At 37.2% G+C, this 20,396-nt stretch overlaps 1 protein-coding gene across 18 annotated transcripts in view; it reads right to left on the bottom strand.

Annotated features, from left to right (window-relative positions):
* LOC119864445 (rho GTPase-activating protein 20-like) overlaps positions 1–20,396 on the bottom strand; it is a 136,605-nt gene that overhangs the window by 81,316 nt on the left and 34,893 nt on the right. For all 18 annotated transcript variants that reach the window (XR_005373977.1, XR_005373976.1, XM_038564789.1 and 15 more), the window contains 9 exons: positions 17,788–17,937; positions 15,261–15,302; positions 14,543–14,627; positions 10,894–10,971; positions 8,624–8,684; positions 5,681–5,869; positions 3,741–3,916; positions 2,261–2,422; positions 380–489 (listed from right to left, as the gene is read on the bottom strand). Coding sequence is in view for 16 of the 18 variants with exons in the window: in XM_038564789.1 (XP_038420717.1) it covers positions 380–489; positions 2,261–2,422; positions 3,741–3,916; positions 5,681–5,869; positions 8,624–8,684; positions 10,894–10,971; positions 14,543–14,627; positions 15,261–15,302; positions 17,788–17,937 (1,053 nt within the window). In the remaining 2 variants the exon portion in view is untranslated. The remainder of the gene's footprint in view (positions 1–379; positions 490–2,260; positions 2,423–3,740; positions 3,917–5,680; positions 5,870–8,623; positions 8,685–10,893; positions 10,972–14,542; positions 14,628–15,260; positions 15,303–17,787; positions 17,938–20,396) is intronic.

The raw sequence follows: 20,396 nt of genomic DNA, 5'->3' as shown, positions 1-20,396 counted from the left end.
CACAAAAATGTTTTACCAAATTCAATTTCTGAGCTAACCCTCTCTGGTTAAATGTTTGACAAACTTTAGGTTATGCCACTGGCTGTTGATGCACTGGCATCTCTCAGGCCACTGACTTTTGTCTACCAGTTTCATATATTCAGAAGTTGTACAATGACTAAGGAGTCAATGTTAATAAGGTCAGGAGAAGTATAATAATAGCCATAAGGCATGCTTGTATTCTGAAACTGGCCTCCATTGGTGAGAAGAATCGAAACTATTTGGCATTGAATGTTATTTTAGTGGTCAAAGTGGCAAGAAGGAAGCCAATATTTTCCTAATAGTATATTGGCTGTATTTCTGAGCCATGACCAGAGTAGAGTAATTATTGCATCATTACCTCTGGGCTGCATTTATTTTTTCCTTCTCAGTCACTTCGTTAAGAACACCAAGCCATTTTTCATAGAGTTTGGATGAAAGTAAACTTCCTTCGATATTTTCAAGAAAATCCTTATGTGGATAAAAGAAAAATACACACAGATGCACTCACATATACAATATAGATATTGGAAATATTACAGAGAAAACAGTTGCAAACTTCAGTTCAGTCTCTACTTACGTCATAGATACCCAAACTGTGACCCACATGGAACTCTGCTCTGATTCTCTATTGACTTGCACGTGAAAAGCAGGTGTGTGGATTTTCTCCAACAAAAACGAAAGCATCTAAGCAGAGCCTAGGTTTCAGTGTAAATGAGGACAAAGCTCCCTTCTATCATATGACACTTTTGTGTGCTTTTCTGCAAACTACTACAAAAGCTACTCTCATAATCGCTTCATTCTTCCTTTCCTGTACTGTACAAAAGTAGAGAGTCTAATGGCAAACTCATGATGGTCCTGAGGACATATTCATTTCTAGTGTAGACCAATTCTCCAGATAGTTTGACATGATACTATTCAGGCCAAGGTTGCAGAGTCTGATTCTCCACAAAGATTAGTCAACTTTAGGTAGGGAAAGCTTCAGAAATGTCTAAGAACTCTATGCACACGTGGTCACCATCTTCCTAGTCTGTGCCTATAACACGGAAATAGAAAGGATCCTACTAAGTCTTGCTAGAAACATCAATTCCATGTGTGCACCTTCAAGAGGGCAACACTTATCATGCTATTTGAGTACCTAATGTATCATCATTCTTTCCCCTGTCTCTTGATGCCTATATATATATTTACTGGTGTGTTTTACTGTAGTCCAGTGTAGTAGTGGTCAGGGACTATTGGTATCTTTCATATAGTTGAACAGAAATGGGGGACAAGAAAAGACCAAATGTGACAAGGAAGAACCAAATATGACCTTGATTCTAAGAGTGTCATCATTACTGCCTTAACTTAGTTTTGTTGAGAACTGTTAGCAAGTGCCAAGGTTGATGGATTAAATTCTCTATTCTAGTTCTCACGTCTTTCTCCATTACGGTTTAGCAATAGAACAGGATATCTGTGATGTAGCTGTATAATTTCCAAATTAATCTAGTTCTTGAATCGATCTCTTGACTTTCCAGAATTCCAAACTACTTTTGTCTGTTGCACCTACTCCAAAAGTTCGATTTATCCAAACTGGCATGTAGCAAGAGCTGGTTAACATGTCATTATAACCTTGGATGGTGGGCTAGACATCACAAATATTAACTGAAGGATGCCTAGGATGTGGTGAAAGGAGACACAAATGGCAAAATCCTTCCTTCATGAGTTATAAAGTAAAAGGCATCAAGAAACAGGAGACAGTGATGGTTAAGAATGATTGGTCACCTCACTGAGCCTTTTTGTATTCCTTTTGTATTCCTTTTGTATTCCTCATAAACATTTGCTTACTATTGTGAAATTCCCTACCTATTCTCAAATTTTTCATATGATTTTTCTTTTGGAAACTGCCTTCATTAGGAGCGTGGTGAGGATGTCATCCAAAGCAGGATGTTTGCTTTGGTAAATATTATGTATGTGTCAGTGTATATTTTGAAATTTATTATTATTACTAGTAGTCATATTAGTATTAGTATTTTGCATGGAGTCCTCAGGTAGGCTGTTCGTGGTGAAAACAGAAAGTATTTCTAATGTATGGGGCTTTTAACTCCTACAGTAGCTTCCTTAAATTTGATTTCAGGAAGTGTTTTCCAGTTTGACAAGTTCTTAATCAGTGATGCCTATGTTGGTTCCTGGGCAATCGTAATGAAAGACACCAATCACAGCTTCAGTTACCCATGTGTGGTAAAGCTAGAACTTTCCCCACCTTTAAAACACATGCTACCACATGAACAGATTTGCTATAACAGTTAACTCTGTCCCCAGAATTTAGTTTCTCTTTTAGGTTTCTGCATGAATTTATACAGGTTGATTTTCTGAAGATGCCTTCCAGGAGTGGTCCTTTCCGATTGATCACGGAAAGCATATCCTGTAGGAAAAAAAGAAGAGTATATGGCATTTCATATCCCAAGCCCAGAGCAAAAGCTTGCTTCCTTTTTGAAAGAGCTAGGCTATCGGATGGTTTACGGTTTTAGAGCTGGAAGACTAAAGTCAATTTAGATTCTTTAGTCAATGTCTCTCTATAGTTTTACCCAAAATGCACCTTACATACACTGAAACTTTGTAATCACTTATTTAAATCAGATTTTTTCATTGAATTTACCCTTTTAAATCAAACTTCTGTGTTTCTAGGCCTTTGTGGAATCCTCGCCTGTCTCCTACTTTACCAGTCTTGGCTCCTTATTCCCTTACATAGATGCCCTTCCCCATGTTTTCAAATCTTTTTGCCATACTCATTTCCCATTTGTTGATTCCTCTTTAAGTGTTTGTATCCTCCATTCCTACTATCTCTATTTCCCTTCCTCTTTAAAAAAAAAAAAAAACAAACAAAACCTCTAATGCTCTCTTATTATCTGATTACATTTCTTTCATGAGTCTTTCACTGTCTTTTGCTCTATCTTCATGTTGTCTCCCTGCAGTGTAGAAAGATAATAAGGGCTGGAGTCTGATAGACCAAGGGATCGGAAACCTATTATCATTCTGATCATTTGTGTGACCTGGGGCACATGCGAACTATATTGAAAGCTAATTCATTTGTAAAGTGTGGAGGATAATAGTTCTAGCTACCCCCTAAAATTGCTGTGATGCAAGGACTGGGGTAGTAGCAAGCATGTAACTAACATGGTAAATTTTTTCACACCTAGGATAACATTCCCAAATCCAGTGCAGGGTTGCAGAGGTACTGGGTACTCAGTAAATTTCCACACTGACAATTCAGTACACCGATTTGAGATAACACAGACCAAACGCTGTGGCTGTCATTTAACATGCTCTTTTAGAATTAGCAGATTCATATATGCCTCAGGATGAGTCTTTATGCTTAGGTAAGGTGTTCTCAGTTGTTAGATTAAGTAGACTCAGTTGAAGGAGACCTGAGACTACTGTGAGTTCAGGAAGACAATAGCAGAATGTGAAGATGATTCATGCACACAGAGTCCATTTTGACTGATCTGAACAGGCCTACAAGGGTCTCTGTGGAAACAAGTGGAATGGACAAAACGTCGTTCTGTTGTATTGGCCAAATGACTCTGCAGTAGGTAAATCAAATGACACTAGCAAAGCTTCTCAGCCAAAGCCAGGGTCTGTCTAATGATTTCTCCATTTGAGGGTTGGTTTGCATGAGAACACTTGGCTTCTCCGAGGTCCCTCTCCTCAGGAAGGTAATAAAAGACCTAACTGAGACCTACCAGTATTGGGAAGGGCAAGTTGTCCTTATCACAGATATCTGTGAGGGAAACCCCAAAGAGTTGTCGTGGTTTTGCAGATGGTGCAACTCTGCAGTGGTTTTTCTGGCAAGTGCCAGCGCACCACCAAAAGGCCCAGTCTCTGAAAACAGTGCTTTTCATGGTCTTCTGGCCTGAATCTAAGGAAGAAGGGAGATTAGTGTATTTTAATTCACTTAGCATTATTTTCACCATTGTCATTATACAGTGTGTTCATTGTAGTGGCTAGAAGAGGGAAACTGAGTCATTTATTTGTAGAACTCTCCTCGTTCTGATGTTGGCTAACTGCATCCTCATGGTGTTGATAAGTTCTTACCCATATCCTTCAGACTGATGGTTAAACTTTGGGACTTGATCAGATTGAAGGTCAGTATTTCCTGTGCCATCAGTTACTGCCGGTTACACTGCATCAGGAGGCACTGAACCTGCAGATGTGTTTTCTTTTTTTTTTAATTTATTTATGATAGTCATACAGAGAGAGGGAGGGAGGCAGAGAGATAAGCAGGCTCCATGCACTGGAAGCCCGACGTGGGATTCAATCCCGGGTCTCCAGGATCGTGCCCTGGGCCAAAGGCAGGTGCCAAACCGCTGCGCCACCCAGGGATCCCCTGTAGATGTGTTTTCTACTGGAGTGATCAGTGGGTTCAGGTGTCAGATCTGATTTTAAAAGCTAGAAGGATTTGGTATGCAAATCGGCTGAGTGTGGTAATCCTCTGCTTTCACAGCCAGTCTCCCCTCAGCCTCAGATTTCCTCTTTGGCTTTCTGAGTGCTCAAGTTCTACCATCCAAAGGATCTGCTCCTCAGGACGCAATCTGCCTGAGCCCTACTTCCATGTTCCTCTGCTCTGGGCCATCTTCAAGGATGACTTGCTGCAGTCAGGGTCCTTGGGATGTTGTCATTACATGCTGGCCCTCTGGTGGCTGTGTTTTCTTGTCATACCCCACCAACCCACCCAGAGATGATGTTTTCGGTTAAATAGGTTGAACATTTACTGAAAAGAGACTAAACCACAATGAAGTGTGGAAACACACTTCCTCACACACACACTCAAACATATATGTAAATATACACCTACACACAAGTACAAGGCTTGAAAGAAATCATAGAAAAGCAAAACAATGAGAGGTTATGAATGCATTTATAGAGGTTATGAATGCATATGCACCAGTTTCCAGAGATGATTTTTAATTACTCAACATTCCCTATGAAGGAAGAGCTTTCCAAAGAAAAGGTGACCAGCAGTGAGAAGCTGAGTTCAAAGTTTCTAGTGCTCAGCTGTGAATGTTTCCCTTTGAAGATACCTTAACATTGCTTAAATAACTGATTTCTTTAAGAGTCAGCAGATGAGCCAAGTTGTCGAAGGAGAAACAAATGAGGAACATTTCACCAAATAACCTTGAACACCCGGCCACTTGGCTTTTCTGGGATGTAGTGAGTGCATCACCACCTCCACTCATGTGGGTGCCAGCCCTGCACCAGAAGCATCCTGGTCCTGCCACTGAGGAAGCTTAGCATTTTAAAGCTTCAGTTTGCTCAACTTTAACATAAATGATGCTGCCTACAATTCGTTAAACTAAATATATGATATACTACTCAGCACAAGGCATGGCTCAGGGCAGCCTTGAAAGTGCTCTGGGGATATAGAGAAAGACAGGAGTTAATGGTCTTCCCAAAAGATTTAAAACAAGAAAACAACCTTCATAGAAATGAGTTGGGTCTTGATGTCAGACTTTTGAATTTTTCTAAGCTTGATTTTGGGTAGTGTTTGCATTCTTTCCTATACTGTTCCTCCTCATTGATGACAATAAGCTCACCCAGAAAGAATAAACTGTGTGTCTGAATTGTGTTTAAGCATGGAGACATGAGCCAAGGGAAGGCACTTGAAGAAAGGCAAGTGGCTCACCTCTCTCTTGCTTGTTCTGGGCTGGGTGCCTGGGCTTCAGTATGAAATGGATTTGCACGTCTGTGATCTTCTGCTCCAGAAGGAGGGACTCCTGAGTTGGGGAAGGAGAGACGGAGTCCTCTGCTTCCTTTGGCAGAGGTTTAGTAGATGGAAGATGGCTCATTTTAATTCCATAGGGATGTTCATGTCCTGTATGGAAAGAAACCTGAATATTTAGGCTGATGGTGATGGCTGTCATCAAACCTACCTTACCACGCGTGTAAGCATCACCCTATTTGTATATGTTGGTATTTTTCTGGGACTTCTAGATAAAGAAGGCTGTGCCTCCTGAGTGAGCATCATATGCACCCTTGTGGGAACACCTTACAGAAAGCGTGTGCCCAAGGGAAAGATTTTAAGAAGAGAAAACAATTTAAAGCATGTTACATGAAATACATATATTCATGAGTGCATTAAACAATGCCGACTTTTGCTGTGTTTCTATCTGAGAATGTTTAAGGTTTTCTAGTTTGTGCCTTGACACTAACTAGATCTATACATCTTAGGCAAATTACTTGACCCCGTCGAGCCTTACATTCATTCTTTGAAATGCTTGTCCACACACAAACTTATCAGAGTGAATATATTAATAAGCATTGGTGGTTTATATTTTTTATTTTTTATTTATTTTTATTTTTTGGTTAATAAATTTTTATTTTTTTATTTTTTTAAAATTTTTATTTATTTATGATAGTCACACACAGAGAGAGAGAGAGAGGCAGAGACACAGGCAGAGGGAGAAGCAGGCCCCATGCACCGGGAGCCCGACATGGGATTCGATCCCGGGTCTCCAGGATCGCGCCCTGGGCCAAAGGCAGGCACCAAACCGCTGCTCCACCCAGGGATCCCTGGTTAATAAATTTTTAAATATTTGGAGTATATATATAAAGAATTGCTATCTTCACTATTCTCTCCAACAGAATGTCAGTCGAACAGATTTTTTTTTTTCATTTCCTTTTGTCAATTCTCCAGCCAGAGCTACTCGAGAGTAGTGGGATGTGTTGCCCTTATGCTTTATGGTTCCCTCCCACTGCTGCCCTCCCTCTATGGGTGTCCTGCCAGGCAATGATCAGAAGGAAGGGTGTGCAGAGTGGGAAACCCAGAAGCAAACTGTAAAACGATGGTTAGAGAATAGAAAACCACACCCAGAGCCATCCAGAATTGCCTGCCAAGTGATTTGTTTTGCTCTTTTATGCTTTAAATTGTTTTTCCTCTCTAGAGAATTCTCAAAGACCCTATGCAATGATATGGATTTCGTTTTTTAAGAATAGAATGAAAATTCTCATTCTGTCATTTCAGATTTATTATTGAATGTACCTAAAGGAGCTTTTGCTGTTCTTTTCATCCATCATAAATGCAATGTTTGCAAGAATCACAGGGACTTCCCTCCATTAAGGAAAAAGAAGCTTCTATGACAGCAATACAACCAAACCAAGATAACCAGGAGTTAATCCACAATTGAGAATTGAGAGTATGTTAAAAAAATGCATTTTGAATGCTGTAATGGATCATCATGAACAACAGGCTCTTCAGATTCCTTAGAGCTGCGTTCGTGTGTGAAGCTATTCAAAGTCTAAAAAGTTATCATCTACATCATTTTTATCTAAATTAATGTACTTTATTAAAACATATATAAGTATTTAGCTTTTTTCCTTTTTACTGCTAACCATTCTTTTAGATTTTATTTATTTATTCATGAGAAACAGAGAGAGAGAAAGAGGCAGAGACACAGGCAGAGGAAGAAGCAGGCTCCATGCAGGGAGCCCAATGTGGGAGTCGATCCCAGCTCTCCAGGATCACACCTTGGGCTGAAGGCAGTGCTGAACCGCTGAGCCACCAGGGCTGCCCCTGTCCAACTTTTACAAAGATGTCAACATTAATTCAAAACAGGAAGTGGTACTGGGGGATTTTGATCTCAGTGATGAGCTTTGTGACTCTATAGTCTAAGACTGGGAATATATATTTTGCAGAAAGAAATTGGTTGTTTTTTTTTAAAAAAGGAAATTGGTTGTTTAGATTTCCAGATTATTTGAAAAAGAGTTATAGCTTCACAGGTTTATTAAAAGGATAAAGAATTTCATGTAAGAAGGAATGCTTTAAGATTTCTAGAAGAGATTATTGTCACCATTACCATCCATTACTATACTTCAAGGTCTGCTACCGACCCTGTCTTCTTTTTCTTTTTTTAAAATCCTTCCATTACTGGAAACACTAAACAATTTTGCTAATCCAAAGATTTTTTTTCAGAGAACTTGTGCTAATAACTATTTTAGAAGAGGTGCAATCTGTTTATCAATAACCTTAAGAACAGTGATGGAAAAAACCTGAGAAACAGCAAAGTGCAGGCGATTTCATCAGTGAAGACTAGAGTTTAAATGTGATTATCTCATTTTCTTTATGATCCAGAGAAAAGTGGGCACAGGGCAGGGGTGTTAAATACATATCTGTACCTGGATTCAGGTACATAACTGGATTTTAGAGGATTCTCACAAAATAGAGGCTTCTTAGTAGTTAGGAACTAGAATTCAAGATTGAAATATGAAAAATAAATGTATGGGAAAAAATTCCAATCCATTTTGCTTTCATACCTAAGTGAGAAAATAAGTAAGTAAATAGTAAATAATCACACTTTTTCAAGACAGCTCTGTTTGTCAGGTAACAAGAAGTAGAAACAAAAATTTACATTTCTCTCCCTCACTAAACCATAGCTGCTGAATGAAGAGATGTTATCAATGCCTGGGAAACAGTACCTGATAATTATTTAATAAACATGTGAGTGAATATAGCATGTGATTTTCACTTTTAAGGATTTTGAAGCTTAAGAAAGAACAACCATTACTTTGAATCTTAGAGTTACAATTTTGAACCCAATCAATCCCATCTTAGATTTTCCCTGACACTTACCAATTAGTGGAAGTTTTTCCTTGCCAGAACTCACCCACAGCTGGAAGTCTTTCTCAGAGCCCTTGGAAACAAAAAGAACTAGGTGTCAAAACAAATCTTTCACAGTACTTGAAGAACACATTTCCTTAGCATATCTGTATTTCCAAAAAGAAAGAATTGGGGCCAGGATAAATGGCATTTGGTCCATGGAGGTAGCTATAGTACTTGTTAACTAGTTCCCCTCACAGCTTCCAATAGACTGTCCCAGATTCTTGTAATTTTTTATAAAGACCGGGAAACCACAGTACAGCCAGCCCCTCACTTTGTGGGTGATCCATGGCATAAGAAATGAGATTTGTGTCCCTTTACTATGGAGTAAAAGTCTCATCTCAGAGTCCTCTCTTCTGCTGTCTCTAGACTCCTTGGGTAGTGTTGGCTTTTGTCTCCAAATGTCCCTGCCCAGAGATGCATGTTGTCCAGAGAGCCATATACTCTGCTATGACTAATCCTGAGCAAAGTAACTTGAGAGGCATCAATAGCTCAGCAGCCCTGAGCAAAAGGAGACAAATGCCCAAGAGACCTTGAGGAGATAGTGGATGGAAGTCAGCCACTGGCTTTGGGGCAGGCAAACCCCACTTTAGGGAGAGAAAGGATGAGGACTCTAGACAACATGTCAGATGCAGAAAACGATTACTCCCAGCAGAATTATTGCCCAGTAGTACCGGAAATCCCAATTGTAAATTATAAAGATTGCTGAACTATTTTAAAGAGTCTTCCAGGAGACTAAAACAAAAAATGTTTGAAATGGAATTATTGGTAATAGTTACCATGTGCCCTTGACTCTTGATTAAAAATCATGGCCTTCACCTTATGAAGGAATGTCACAGGTTTGGATGGGCACAGACACAGATACACACACACACACAACCACACACACACAGCTAAATCTGCTCAAGATTGTGTTGCAAATAAGAAGTAAGAGCTAATAAGGTAGGGTAGGGTTTGGAAATGCCATGCTGGAATCCTTTAAATCAGGTATACATAAAGCCAAATAACCCCAGTTCTTCATTAAAATAGAAATTCTTTGCCTAGTGACATTGATCACTTTAAGCAAAGAAAATCACAAACGTGAAATAAAATGAGTTAAATCATTAATCAATCTCCCCACCTTCATCTCTCAAACCACTCACTCTCTTTTCCAGGATTTAATTCTTACTTGGGGTTTATATATCATACAGGGTAGAAATGTATGTAAAGATGTGCTTTAGTCAGTACATATAAATTCAATTTTATTTTGGATGTATTATTAAATGTTGTTTGTACAGAAATCATTGATCTCTTCTGCCAAATTCTAGTTGCTCTGAAGTTTTAAAGGGCTTTATTATACCATTGGGTCAGATAGAATTTACAAACAATCTTATGATTATGTCACGTCACATTTACAGAGGATTTTGGATAAGAAGCTGTGCTTTCCAAGTGCTCCCTTTGGTTCTCTCCATCTATCACTGTCCTTCTCTTTTCCCTTATAAAACCTCATCCTCAAATTTATTTCTCTTTCATAAAAAGATATCAGCAACTCACACGAGCACCATCAAAAGGTAAAGAACAGAGAGTTAAAGCCAAAACACGATGAAAGTGCTATGTACAAATGCCCCAGATCCATGGTCTTATTCAGAACTTGTCTTTGTCTTTACCAGTTCCTAAAGGATATGAGCTGCTTCATCCTCAGGATCTGCATCAAAAGGAGGTAGCTTGTAGCCATGTAGTCTTTATGTCAAAAGGTACAACAGAACATGTAATTTAGGATTCATTAAACAGATTGAGTTCTTCCTTGTGTGATAACTAGGGTCAATAGGGATGGGGACGTATCAGAATTGAAAACACAGAAAGAAGAGTCCAATAGAGGAGGAAATATTTAGAAATTTAGAAACAACAACAACAAAAAAGAAATTTAGAAACATTTTTATTGTCTGTATTAAAAATATAAAGAATAAACTGCATGTTGTTATTAGCATTCTCAAATTATAGCCCAATTTTAGGCTATGACTTTGAATTTGCAGAAAATTTAAAATGGGAATATAAGAATAGCACTCATTTATAAGCTAATACTATAGCTCTGCTGCCTTCAATTTTTAAAGTTGGAAGGACAAAATATGACTATGTTATCTACAATAATCAGCTGTCTTATGATGGGAGGTGCACAACACACACATACACACACATACACACAGACACAAATCTCAAAAGTCAAAGTTGGTTGGTAAACTAAAAATAGTTTGTAGGCAACTTACGGTTATTCCCAGCATTGTTAGTAACATGTTGATAGTGTCATTTGCCGTGTCAGAATTTGTCACTGTTACAGTTACAGACTGTAAAAAATAAATAAGAAAAATTGCTACAAATGTTTTTAGATTTAAAGCATCTGACCAAATGTCAAATTATTATCCATACTCCAGAGGTAAAGCTTGTTTTCAGGTAATGACAAAGTAAAGCACGTGTAGAACACGAACCCTTAATTATATTTTCATTTTTTTATATAACATGAAGCTAGTAGGAAACATGTAAAACATATATTTCCCTCCAAGAATTTGTGGCATACAAAATACAGCAGCTGAAGCAAGGAAGAGAAAAACTGAGAATTCCAAGAGGGCACATGGGGTGACCCTCAGCTCCATAAGGCTATTTCCAAAATGGTGGGAGGGGGATAGTATTAAAGGAAAGCACTAGATACTTTCCTCTCTTACTGAGTTGTGTTTGTATAGTATGGCTTAGTTCCTTTGTAATTACATAGTCGGTTTCAGTAAAATCAGATAAGAACGGGCTATGAAAGACACTTTTTAAAAACTACTATTTAGTCTGTATTTTCTTTGTCAGGCATCATGGTTAACTAAGACTTCCATTGTTGCAATCTGTTAAGACAAATAAAACCAATGAATCTAGGAAATGAGACTGGAAATGTTAGAAGTTTATGTTCCATTCACAACTCTGCCAGTGAGTAGATACTTATAATAGCTCTCTATCAGACCATACATTGAGAAACTGCTCCATACAACTAGGAAAAGTTTACAGAAAATTTTCTGAAAGGAGTTAATAGGAATCTGAGATGGATCTATAAAACTATCTCAATTACAAAAGTCATTTTAAAATAAGAGAATATGTAACCAGAACATTTACTATGCATACAGTTTTTGTAACATTTTTAGGCAATGGGGTCTGTGTCCTTCGGGAAACAGTGCATAAAGAAGAAACAGCACAAGTGGACACCCACAGGCCTTGAAAATATTAAAAGCAAAGTTAAAAGAAACTCTTTCATAATTCATTCCTTGTCCTTTCATTGTATTTTTCTTCTTATGAATTGAATGCAATTGCTTGATATCACAGATGGTCCAAAAGTAATTCAATAGTCATTCAAATAGTAATTCAAGGGATGTATGTATATTTTCCTGCATGTTGTAAGATCTCCCAACAGACAAATTCCATTAGAAGGAACTCTCTCTAAACAAATAACTTCAGAAAAACAAACTATTTTTTGAAATAATTCAAAAGAAAAAGAAAAGTTAGTTTTTGTTCATGAGTCAAACTGTTACTTAATATGTGAAGAACCAGGAAAATGAGATCAATTTTCAGGAGCTGAAGCCACACCTGAGATGATCTAGATGCTTAGACTATTAGCCAAAAACAGCTATTACAATAATGCTCAATGATACAAATGAAAATGTGCTCACAATAAACAAAAATAGAGGCAAACAAAAATAGAGGCATCTATTGCCTCTATTTTTGTAGAAATAAGAAGTATTTATGACTTTTCCTTTTTTGAGAGGAAAAATATTTAAAAATAGAAATTTCTATCTGAAAAAATATTTTTTAAAAATTTATTGACGAGGCTACATTGAATAATGGAGATGATGAAAAGAAGTAGTGATTTGAAAATAGATACTAGAAATTATCCAGTGTGAAGAAGAAAAGGGGGGAAAAAATTCAAAAAATTAACAGAGCCTGAGAGATCTCTGAACAATGTGAAAGTGTCTGATATGCAAAGAATGGAACTGTCAGGAGGAGAGAAAGAGAAATAATGAGGAAGGAAATATTTGATGTAATAATGATTAAAATTTCCCAAATTTGGTGAAGGCATCAATTTATAAATTCAAGAAATTCAGAATATGTCAAATAGGACAGATTCAAAGAAAACCATGCTTAGGTACTTCCTAGCCACACTGCTAAAAACCAAAAATAAAGAGAAAACTTGAAAGCAGCTAGAGAAAAAATGACAAATCACCTACTGAGGGTTAATGTTTAATCACAGGCTACTCATCAGAAAGCATCAAGACCAAAAGACTGGAACATCTCTAAAGGACTAAAAGGAAAAAATCTGCAAACAAAATTCTACATCCCCAAAAATATCCTTCAAGAGTCAGTGTGAAATAAAGCCATATTCAGATAAAAGAAATTAAGTAAATCTGTTTGCACCAGTTTTGCACAAGGAATGCTAAGAATCATCTTTCTACGATGAAGTGAAACAGTGCAGTGGGAAACTTGGATCTTTAAGAATGGTTGAAAGAACATCAGAAATGTTTATTTCACCCAAACTATACCTCAATAAAGTTGATTTTTAAAAAATTCAAGGTAATTTTCCAAGGAAAGTTCTGAATGTAAACCACTGCCACAATTGATATCAAAGGCAGAGACGAGAATGTGCTCTGCTGCTAGAGAATTCTCTCTCCTTCATGCAGTGCATCTAGCCTGCACTTAGCAACAGATCAAAATATTTGCATGGCTTTTGCTTTAGCCAGGAATACCTTTTTTTTCCTCCTTCAAATAATGTTTTGTGTGATCTAGAGCTACTTCAAACTATAACAACAACCACAAAAAAAATACCATTTAAAGATACCCAAAGTATCTTGTTCATCACTGTAAATGTCTTGGCTACTGTACTACAATTTCAGAAATCAAATTTTACACACAAAACTGGGCCAATTGGTTTGATTTTTTTCTCCCCACGGTATAAAGAAATAGAAATAGAAATATGCTGATCCCTTAAAAGTGTCATCCCTCTTAGTTCAATTCAATCTTGATATTCCTTGGAACAAAAGACTTTTCAAAACTCCTCTGCATTTGACATAACTACTCAATGAAACACCTGATCCTTAAGTGGATCCTGTACTAGAAAGGAGACATTATTGAGGTCAACTGACAAAATGAGAATGGGAATGGCAGAGTAAAGTATTATGCCAAGGTTAAATTCACTAAAGGTGATAACTGTAGAATATCTTTATTCTTAAGAAATGCTTAGGTTTAAGGAAAAAGGGCCATAGTGTATGTATGACCCTCAAACGTAAGTATACACATACATGTAATAGACAGAAAGAAAATAAGTGATAAAGCAAATGGAATAAAGTGTTACCATTAGGTGAATCTAGATAAAGAGTATACGGGGTCTTTTTGTATTACTTTTATACTTACAACTTTTCTCTGAGTTTATAGTTATACCAAATAAAATATCTGGAGGGGAAAAAGGACTGTGGGGACAATCCAGACCATTCTGTATGTAAGTGCTGGCCATTGGAAAAAAAAAGGTTGATTCTAAATCACTGTATTACAAGCCACTATAATCAATTAGAAGGATCCAGAGAAATGTTATAGACACTTAACATCCAATACTCTTTCCTTGCTTAAGCACTGTAGTATGTATTCCTCTTGCTTCATATTACCTAGGACGCAGTTTTTAGGTCTATAAAGAGGTACATGGAGAGGGGGAAAATACATTTTTCCTCATGGTACTTTTCTAAATATTCTCTCTCTCTTCCTACCTTTTGCTCTCTCTTTCCTCTCTCCCCAACTCACTGCTTCCTCCCTCTCTGTGTCTCCACCTCTATCTCCATCTTTTTCATTCAGTCAGAATTAGGAACTCAGAATTTAATTGTTGGTCTTAAAAATACTCACACAGGCACAGTTCTTGATGTTCTCAGTGAAGATTTTGAGGAGAATGCTTTTTGGCTGCTCCTTCTCTTTGGCTAGCATGATGTACCTAATCGAATTTGATAGTAACCCAAAATAGAGTAGGATAAATTACCTTATTTTCCAATCAATTTATGTTGATCATATTTTCAACGTACTTTGTTATTTTTAAATGCATATAAATAAGCTCAGCAAAACCAAATTTTGGGTCGGAAGGAAACATGCAAAAATATTTCAGGAAAATAAGCTGTGACTCGGAAAACAATGGATCACTCTCGTCATGTGAGATTTGACCAGCAGATCCAGTCACCAAAGCTTTCCTGCCTAGCTAGACCAGAGGGCATACTAGCACCTTCAAATGTAGGAATTAGAAGTTGATTTCAGCATTACTCAGTAGGGTAAACTGCACTTATGGAAATTTAATATGTTTTGAGAATAATGTTAGCTATAATCATGAGGTTGGAGAGTGGGGGAAGATGAGAGTGATAACCAGAATTTCATAAAAAATAAGCAATATATGCATGTAAAGGAGAGCAGGTTATTTGTAGTAATGGCCAGGGTACAATTAAATAAGAAATCATTGGAGGATAGTGTAACAATTTCTACTAAGGGGAGGGAACATAGTTTGGGGGCACTGCTTTGAAGAGATCTACATTTTTTCCATCATGGGTTAAAGACTTATAATAATACACTGACAAAATACCTTTGAAGGTAAGAACGCCATTTTTCCTTTTGTTCTGAAGAACTGCAATTTAAAAAATGAGAAGAAAAAAATTGAGGAATGTACAATACTCCTATAACATATTAAGATCACCATTCCAGATTAAAAATATCAGGAGCCCATTGTTAAGGGATGTCGATGTGTAAATTGTACTCCCCTTAGAGTTGGGCTTTTGGTGGACTCTTCTTTAATACCACTCATCTGTGAGTGGTATTAAAGCAATGGGAAGTAGATCCTAAAGAGGAAGAAAAGTTGATTTCAAATCTGAAAACTTAATTGTGACTATGTGATGCAAGCTATGTGATCACGGGCATGTTGTTAACCACTTTGATATTTAGTTTCCAGAACTGGAAAAAGGTTAATTATAGCTCAGAGTGTTCCTGCAGCTGCAAGGGCTATTCGGATATAAAGAATATTACCATTCAAATTAAATCACATTTAAGAAATTTAGCAATTTGATGGAACTGTCTTGGCTCAGAAACAAGAATATCTTTTTCAGAAAAAAACACCTGTAATATTTTTATTTCTTTATACATATGGCAGATTGTAATATGTTAAATTAGTTCCTAAAAACCGTATTCTTCATCACTGTGATCTTCTGAGAAAGATCAATCCCCTGATGCAAAACTACTAAAGATCAGTATGTTCTCTGCTAAAATTTTCACAGCATTTAATATCCAAAGTTGCAAATGTCTTAAGGCTCATTCACACGTGGGCTTACCACTTACCAGCATTTTTTTTATTGTGGTAAATTACACATAAAAGAAAATTGACCATTAGTGACCTTTAGTATATTCATCGTTCTGTGCAATCATCGTGACTGAACATGTTTATCACCCCAAAGCAAACATGTGTCTATTAAGCAGTCACTCTCCCTTCCCTCCTGTCCCTAGCTCCTGTACCACATTTCGTATATTTGTTGATAAACACTTGGTTTATTTCTTTCTCTTCCTTCCTTTCTTTCTTTCTTTCTTTCTTTCTTTCTTTCTTTCTTTCTTTCTTTCTTTCTTTCTTTCTTTCTTTCTTTTGCTATTGTCAACAATGCTGCTACAAATGTTTGTGTATTAATTTTTGCATGGACATATATTTTCCTTTCTCTTGGATATGTGTCTGGAGGTCATATGTAATTGTGTTTCACTTATTGAGGAGCCATCAAACTGTCCACGGTGGCTGTCACATTGTATAATTCTACCAGCAACACTACTCCGCACCCTCTCCATCACCATTTCAGGACCTGTCGCATCAAGAAAGTAGAATGCCCATTTAGTGTCCCAACCTGCCTAGGTGCATAGACACAGCTTCTAGTTACTCGTGCCAATCCACAGAACAGTAATAATAATCAATAACAAAAGCATTAGGTGCCAGATGTTGTTATAAATGCCTTCTATATATTTATACAGCCTTTTTAACTAATAGTTAAATGGCTTCCACATTTTCCTCCTATTAGGGGGAATTTTTTTTTTGGACATCCCCCTACCAAACACTTTATATATTCCCTTTTTCTTTTTAATTCCCATTTGAAACTCTTTCCATCCTCTTGCAACCTGGAGAAGATATTAAGCAATGGGAACTGATGATCTTTATGGAAAAGAAGACCTGCAGAGAGGATATAAATACATGTTTCTTCCTAATAAGATTTGAAAATTTTTCATTAAGTCAACAGCTGCATTATAGGATTAATAAATTAACAACTTGTAAAGATTTTTGTTGTCTTACATTTATGATGACCTGTGAGATTTTGGTGGAGTGGGGTGAGGAGAAGAAAGCAGTATGTTAAGTACAACCACATAAAACAGGAATGAGGCTTGGGGTGTGGATGTTTCAAACAGAGATGCAAGTGTGGCATGATCCCTGTAAACTCAGAGGTGTCTACTCAGGATATCCAGGGTCGAGATCCACATTCCCCATCCTCTTGTCAGCCTAAGAATGTGTCTTACACAACTAACCTCTACTCAATGGAATCATATTTTGTTTTAGATCATCACCAACTAAGATAATCTGTACACAGCAATTCAGGCAACCTAGTATTCAACGGCATGATCAGTTTATTTGTATAATTACATACTGTTGTTAAGGGAATTAACGTGGGAGTGTAAAAGCAATTTTTCAAGTTTAATTGGACCCTTTAATAGTACTTGCTCAAGAAATCTATTCCGGTGATTTAAAAATGCAGATACTCCCTGGGAATCAGAGGGCAGGATCTTGGAGAGGAGATTTTGAACCTCATTCTGTTGATTCTCCTTCCACAGAACTAGAACTCCTAACTCCTCAGGTGGCTACTAGAGCCCATTTGAAAAACCATTGATCAAAACTGAAGGAAATTACTCCAGTAGTTCCCACTATACATAACTTGTTTCCATGTGGATATAAGCACCTTCTTAGGCCGAGTACAAGGCAAAACAAGTGTCATGGGAGGTCAAAAAGTGAGTCACCAGCTTGGTAGACAATAGATTACAATGTTATCCTTTTCAAGCCATGTAGATACAGGACACCAAGGCATCGGTCTTACCTGAAGGTGGCCACGAAGTTCACCGTGGGCCAGCCCAACACAAAGGACCTCCCAGAACGGATGTTGGCATCTCCCACTGTATCCATGCAGTTGGCAATCCACATGGTGTTCAGTGGTATTTTCTTTTTTATCTTAAAGTTTTTCTTATACCTAGAAAGATCCCAAACATGACCTCTGTTAGTACATTTCAAAAATGTTATGGGAGTAGCTGTGCTTATTAGAGACCAGTTCTCATGCTCTGGGGCAAATCAGGTCTCCCACATCTCTATTACCCTCTGTGCACACACAGCAAATGGTTAGATGGGCCTTTGCAATGTGTGTGTTGAGCAAACTCTGGCTTGGAAACCTGAAAACACTCTAATGGCAGCAAGCAGCCATATTTTTGAATGGTGAGTTTTGAGTAACCACTGTATATTTTAGAGCTTTGTAGGAAAACCATTAATTCATTTGCTATTGCTGGATTTGGTACTTATTACACATAATTTTTATGGCTATTATTGCAGTTAATTATTCATTTATGACTTGCATACTTCGAAAAGTGTTTGAGGGGCTGAACAAAGGTACCTGATACATGACTTATAAAAATAGTTATACAATTTTTTTCTTAAGAGAGACAAACCAAGGGCACCTGGGTGGCTCAGTCAGTTAAGCATCCAACTCTTGGTTTTGGCTTGGGCCATGATCTCAGGCTTTTGAGATCATGCCCCTATGTAGGGCTCACCACTCAATGAGGAGTCGGGTTCCTCTCTCCCTCTGCCACTCCCCCCACTCATGCTTGCTCTCTCTCTAAAATAAATAAATAAATAAATAAATAAATAAATAAACAAACAAACAAACAAACAAATAAATAAACCTTTTAAAGAGTGTGAGGGAGAGAGATGAAATCAAAACAACAACAACAAAAAAAAAACAAGCTTGGATCAGAAAGATTTAAAAGTTACTTTCAACCTTAATTTTAAAAATATTTTCTAGCCTTTAAAGCATAGGTTATTTTCAATTTGCCTTCTTAAAATTTTGTCCATACCATTTTCCCATAGATTCTGGCTAAAACAAAAAAAATTGTTAGCCTACAGACTGAGCCCAACTGAAAAATCATCCATCCATCCATCCATCTGTCCATCAATCAATCCAAGATCAGTGGTCCGGAGGTCTTATATGTAAGTCATGGATACTTCCCATTTCTCTGAGGAGTAAGAAGGGGTGAAATGGGTTTTTGATAATTTCTGCCTAATCTTCTTTGACCTCAAAGATGAAAACCACCATTGATTTATTTTGGTTGATTAATTAATTGATTAATTTGGTTAATTCACAACTTTGACTCGCAGGTGGGCTTGAGATTTAAACAGTTACAGGTCCTATAAGGAATGCCTGGGGAACTTGGATCCTCCACTCTGGAACTCCTTAGTATTCAGAAACACATGTGGAAAACACTGAACTAAACTGAGATGAAAGACACCTCATGTGCAAAAATCCCTACGACTCCACTGATTCATGGAACAATTAGAGCTAAAACACTTCAGTGGGATTTATGAAATAAAAATAATCTTTTAGGAAGCCCACTTGAAGGATAATGTAGATTCAAAGCTTAGGACACAATGAATATGAATATGATGGATACCAACATCTTTCCACATTTTTTATTTCAACATTTTTTTATTTCAACATTACAGCCAAGTGCCTGTATCTATGTGCTTGAAGATTTTTATGGAACATAGTCAATTAACAGATAAAATCATTTTTCTAGATAGTAATTCCAAAGGCATTGTCATGTCAGAAATATATGCCCAAGGGGAATGATAGACAGGTATCTGCTTGTTTTTACAGATTTTTTTCTTTCTAATATAGGTATCTGTGTATATACAGACACCTAAGATCCTGTGTGGAAACTTCCAAATACATTGACCTGGAAAAAGCCATCCAATAACCTTAGTTCAATAAAGCACCAGGATTAGTTGAACCAAGGAATTATCCTAGAGCCCAGAGTGTGGTTTCTACTCTCCTATAACGTTTTGAACACTTATCATATGCCAAGCTCTGTTCTAAATATTTTATAAATATAAATATAAAAAATTTAATCCTCAAGCAACTACACTAGATGATCTCTAATAACTCCATTTTACAAATAAGGAAACTCACAGAAAGTTTAAATAAATTGTCAAATGCAGGAAACAGGGTTTGAACCCAGACAGCCTAACTCATAAGCCCATGTTTGTAACCACTTGACCGTGAAGTAACCTTTTCATCTTTCCTAACCTCAGCCTCATTTCTGTCCCCAGAGCCATCAGCCCAGCTTTCTCATGGGATTTATATTGGGAGTGAGAGGATAAATCTCAAGGCATTATATTAATAAAGCCAGTTGCTAGCTTGGAAATATTTAAAACGTGTTACAACAAAGCTTTATACTTCAATAGATTCTTCTAAGGTCTTACTGTGTTTCTTTACTCTCAATCACTGACCCAATTGGATTATCTAAGCAGAAATTAGAAAGTGTTAATCTACTGTAAACTGACTCAAGAAGAAGAGGAGGAGAACTGCAGTTTTTATTTATAAAAATAGTCATTTATTATAGTTGTATTAACATGATGTCCTTCTTGCTTTCCACTACCTTA

The sequence above is a fragment of the Canis lupus genome, chromosome 19 (genome assembly GCF_011100685.1).
Source record: "Canis lupus familiaris isolate Mischka breed German Shepherd chromosome 19, alternate assembly UU_Cfam_GSD_1.0, whole genome shotgun sequence".
NCBI lineage: Eukaryota > Metazoa > Chordata > Mammalia > Carnivora > Canidae > Canis > Canis lupus.
The sequence above is the reverse complement of the archived record's forward strand: the minus strand, read 5'-3'. Positions and strand labels throughout refer to the sequence as shown.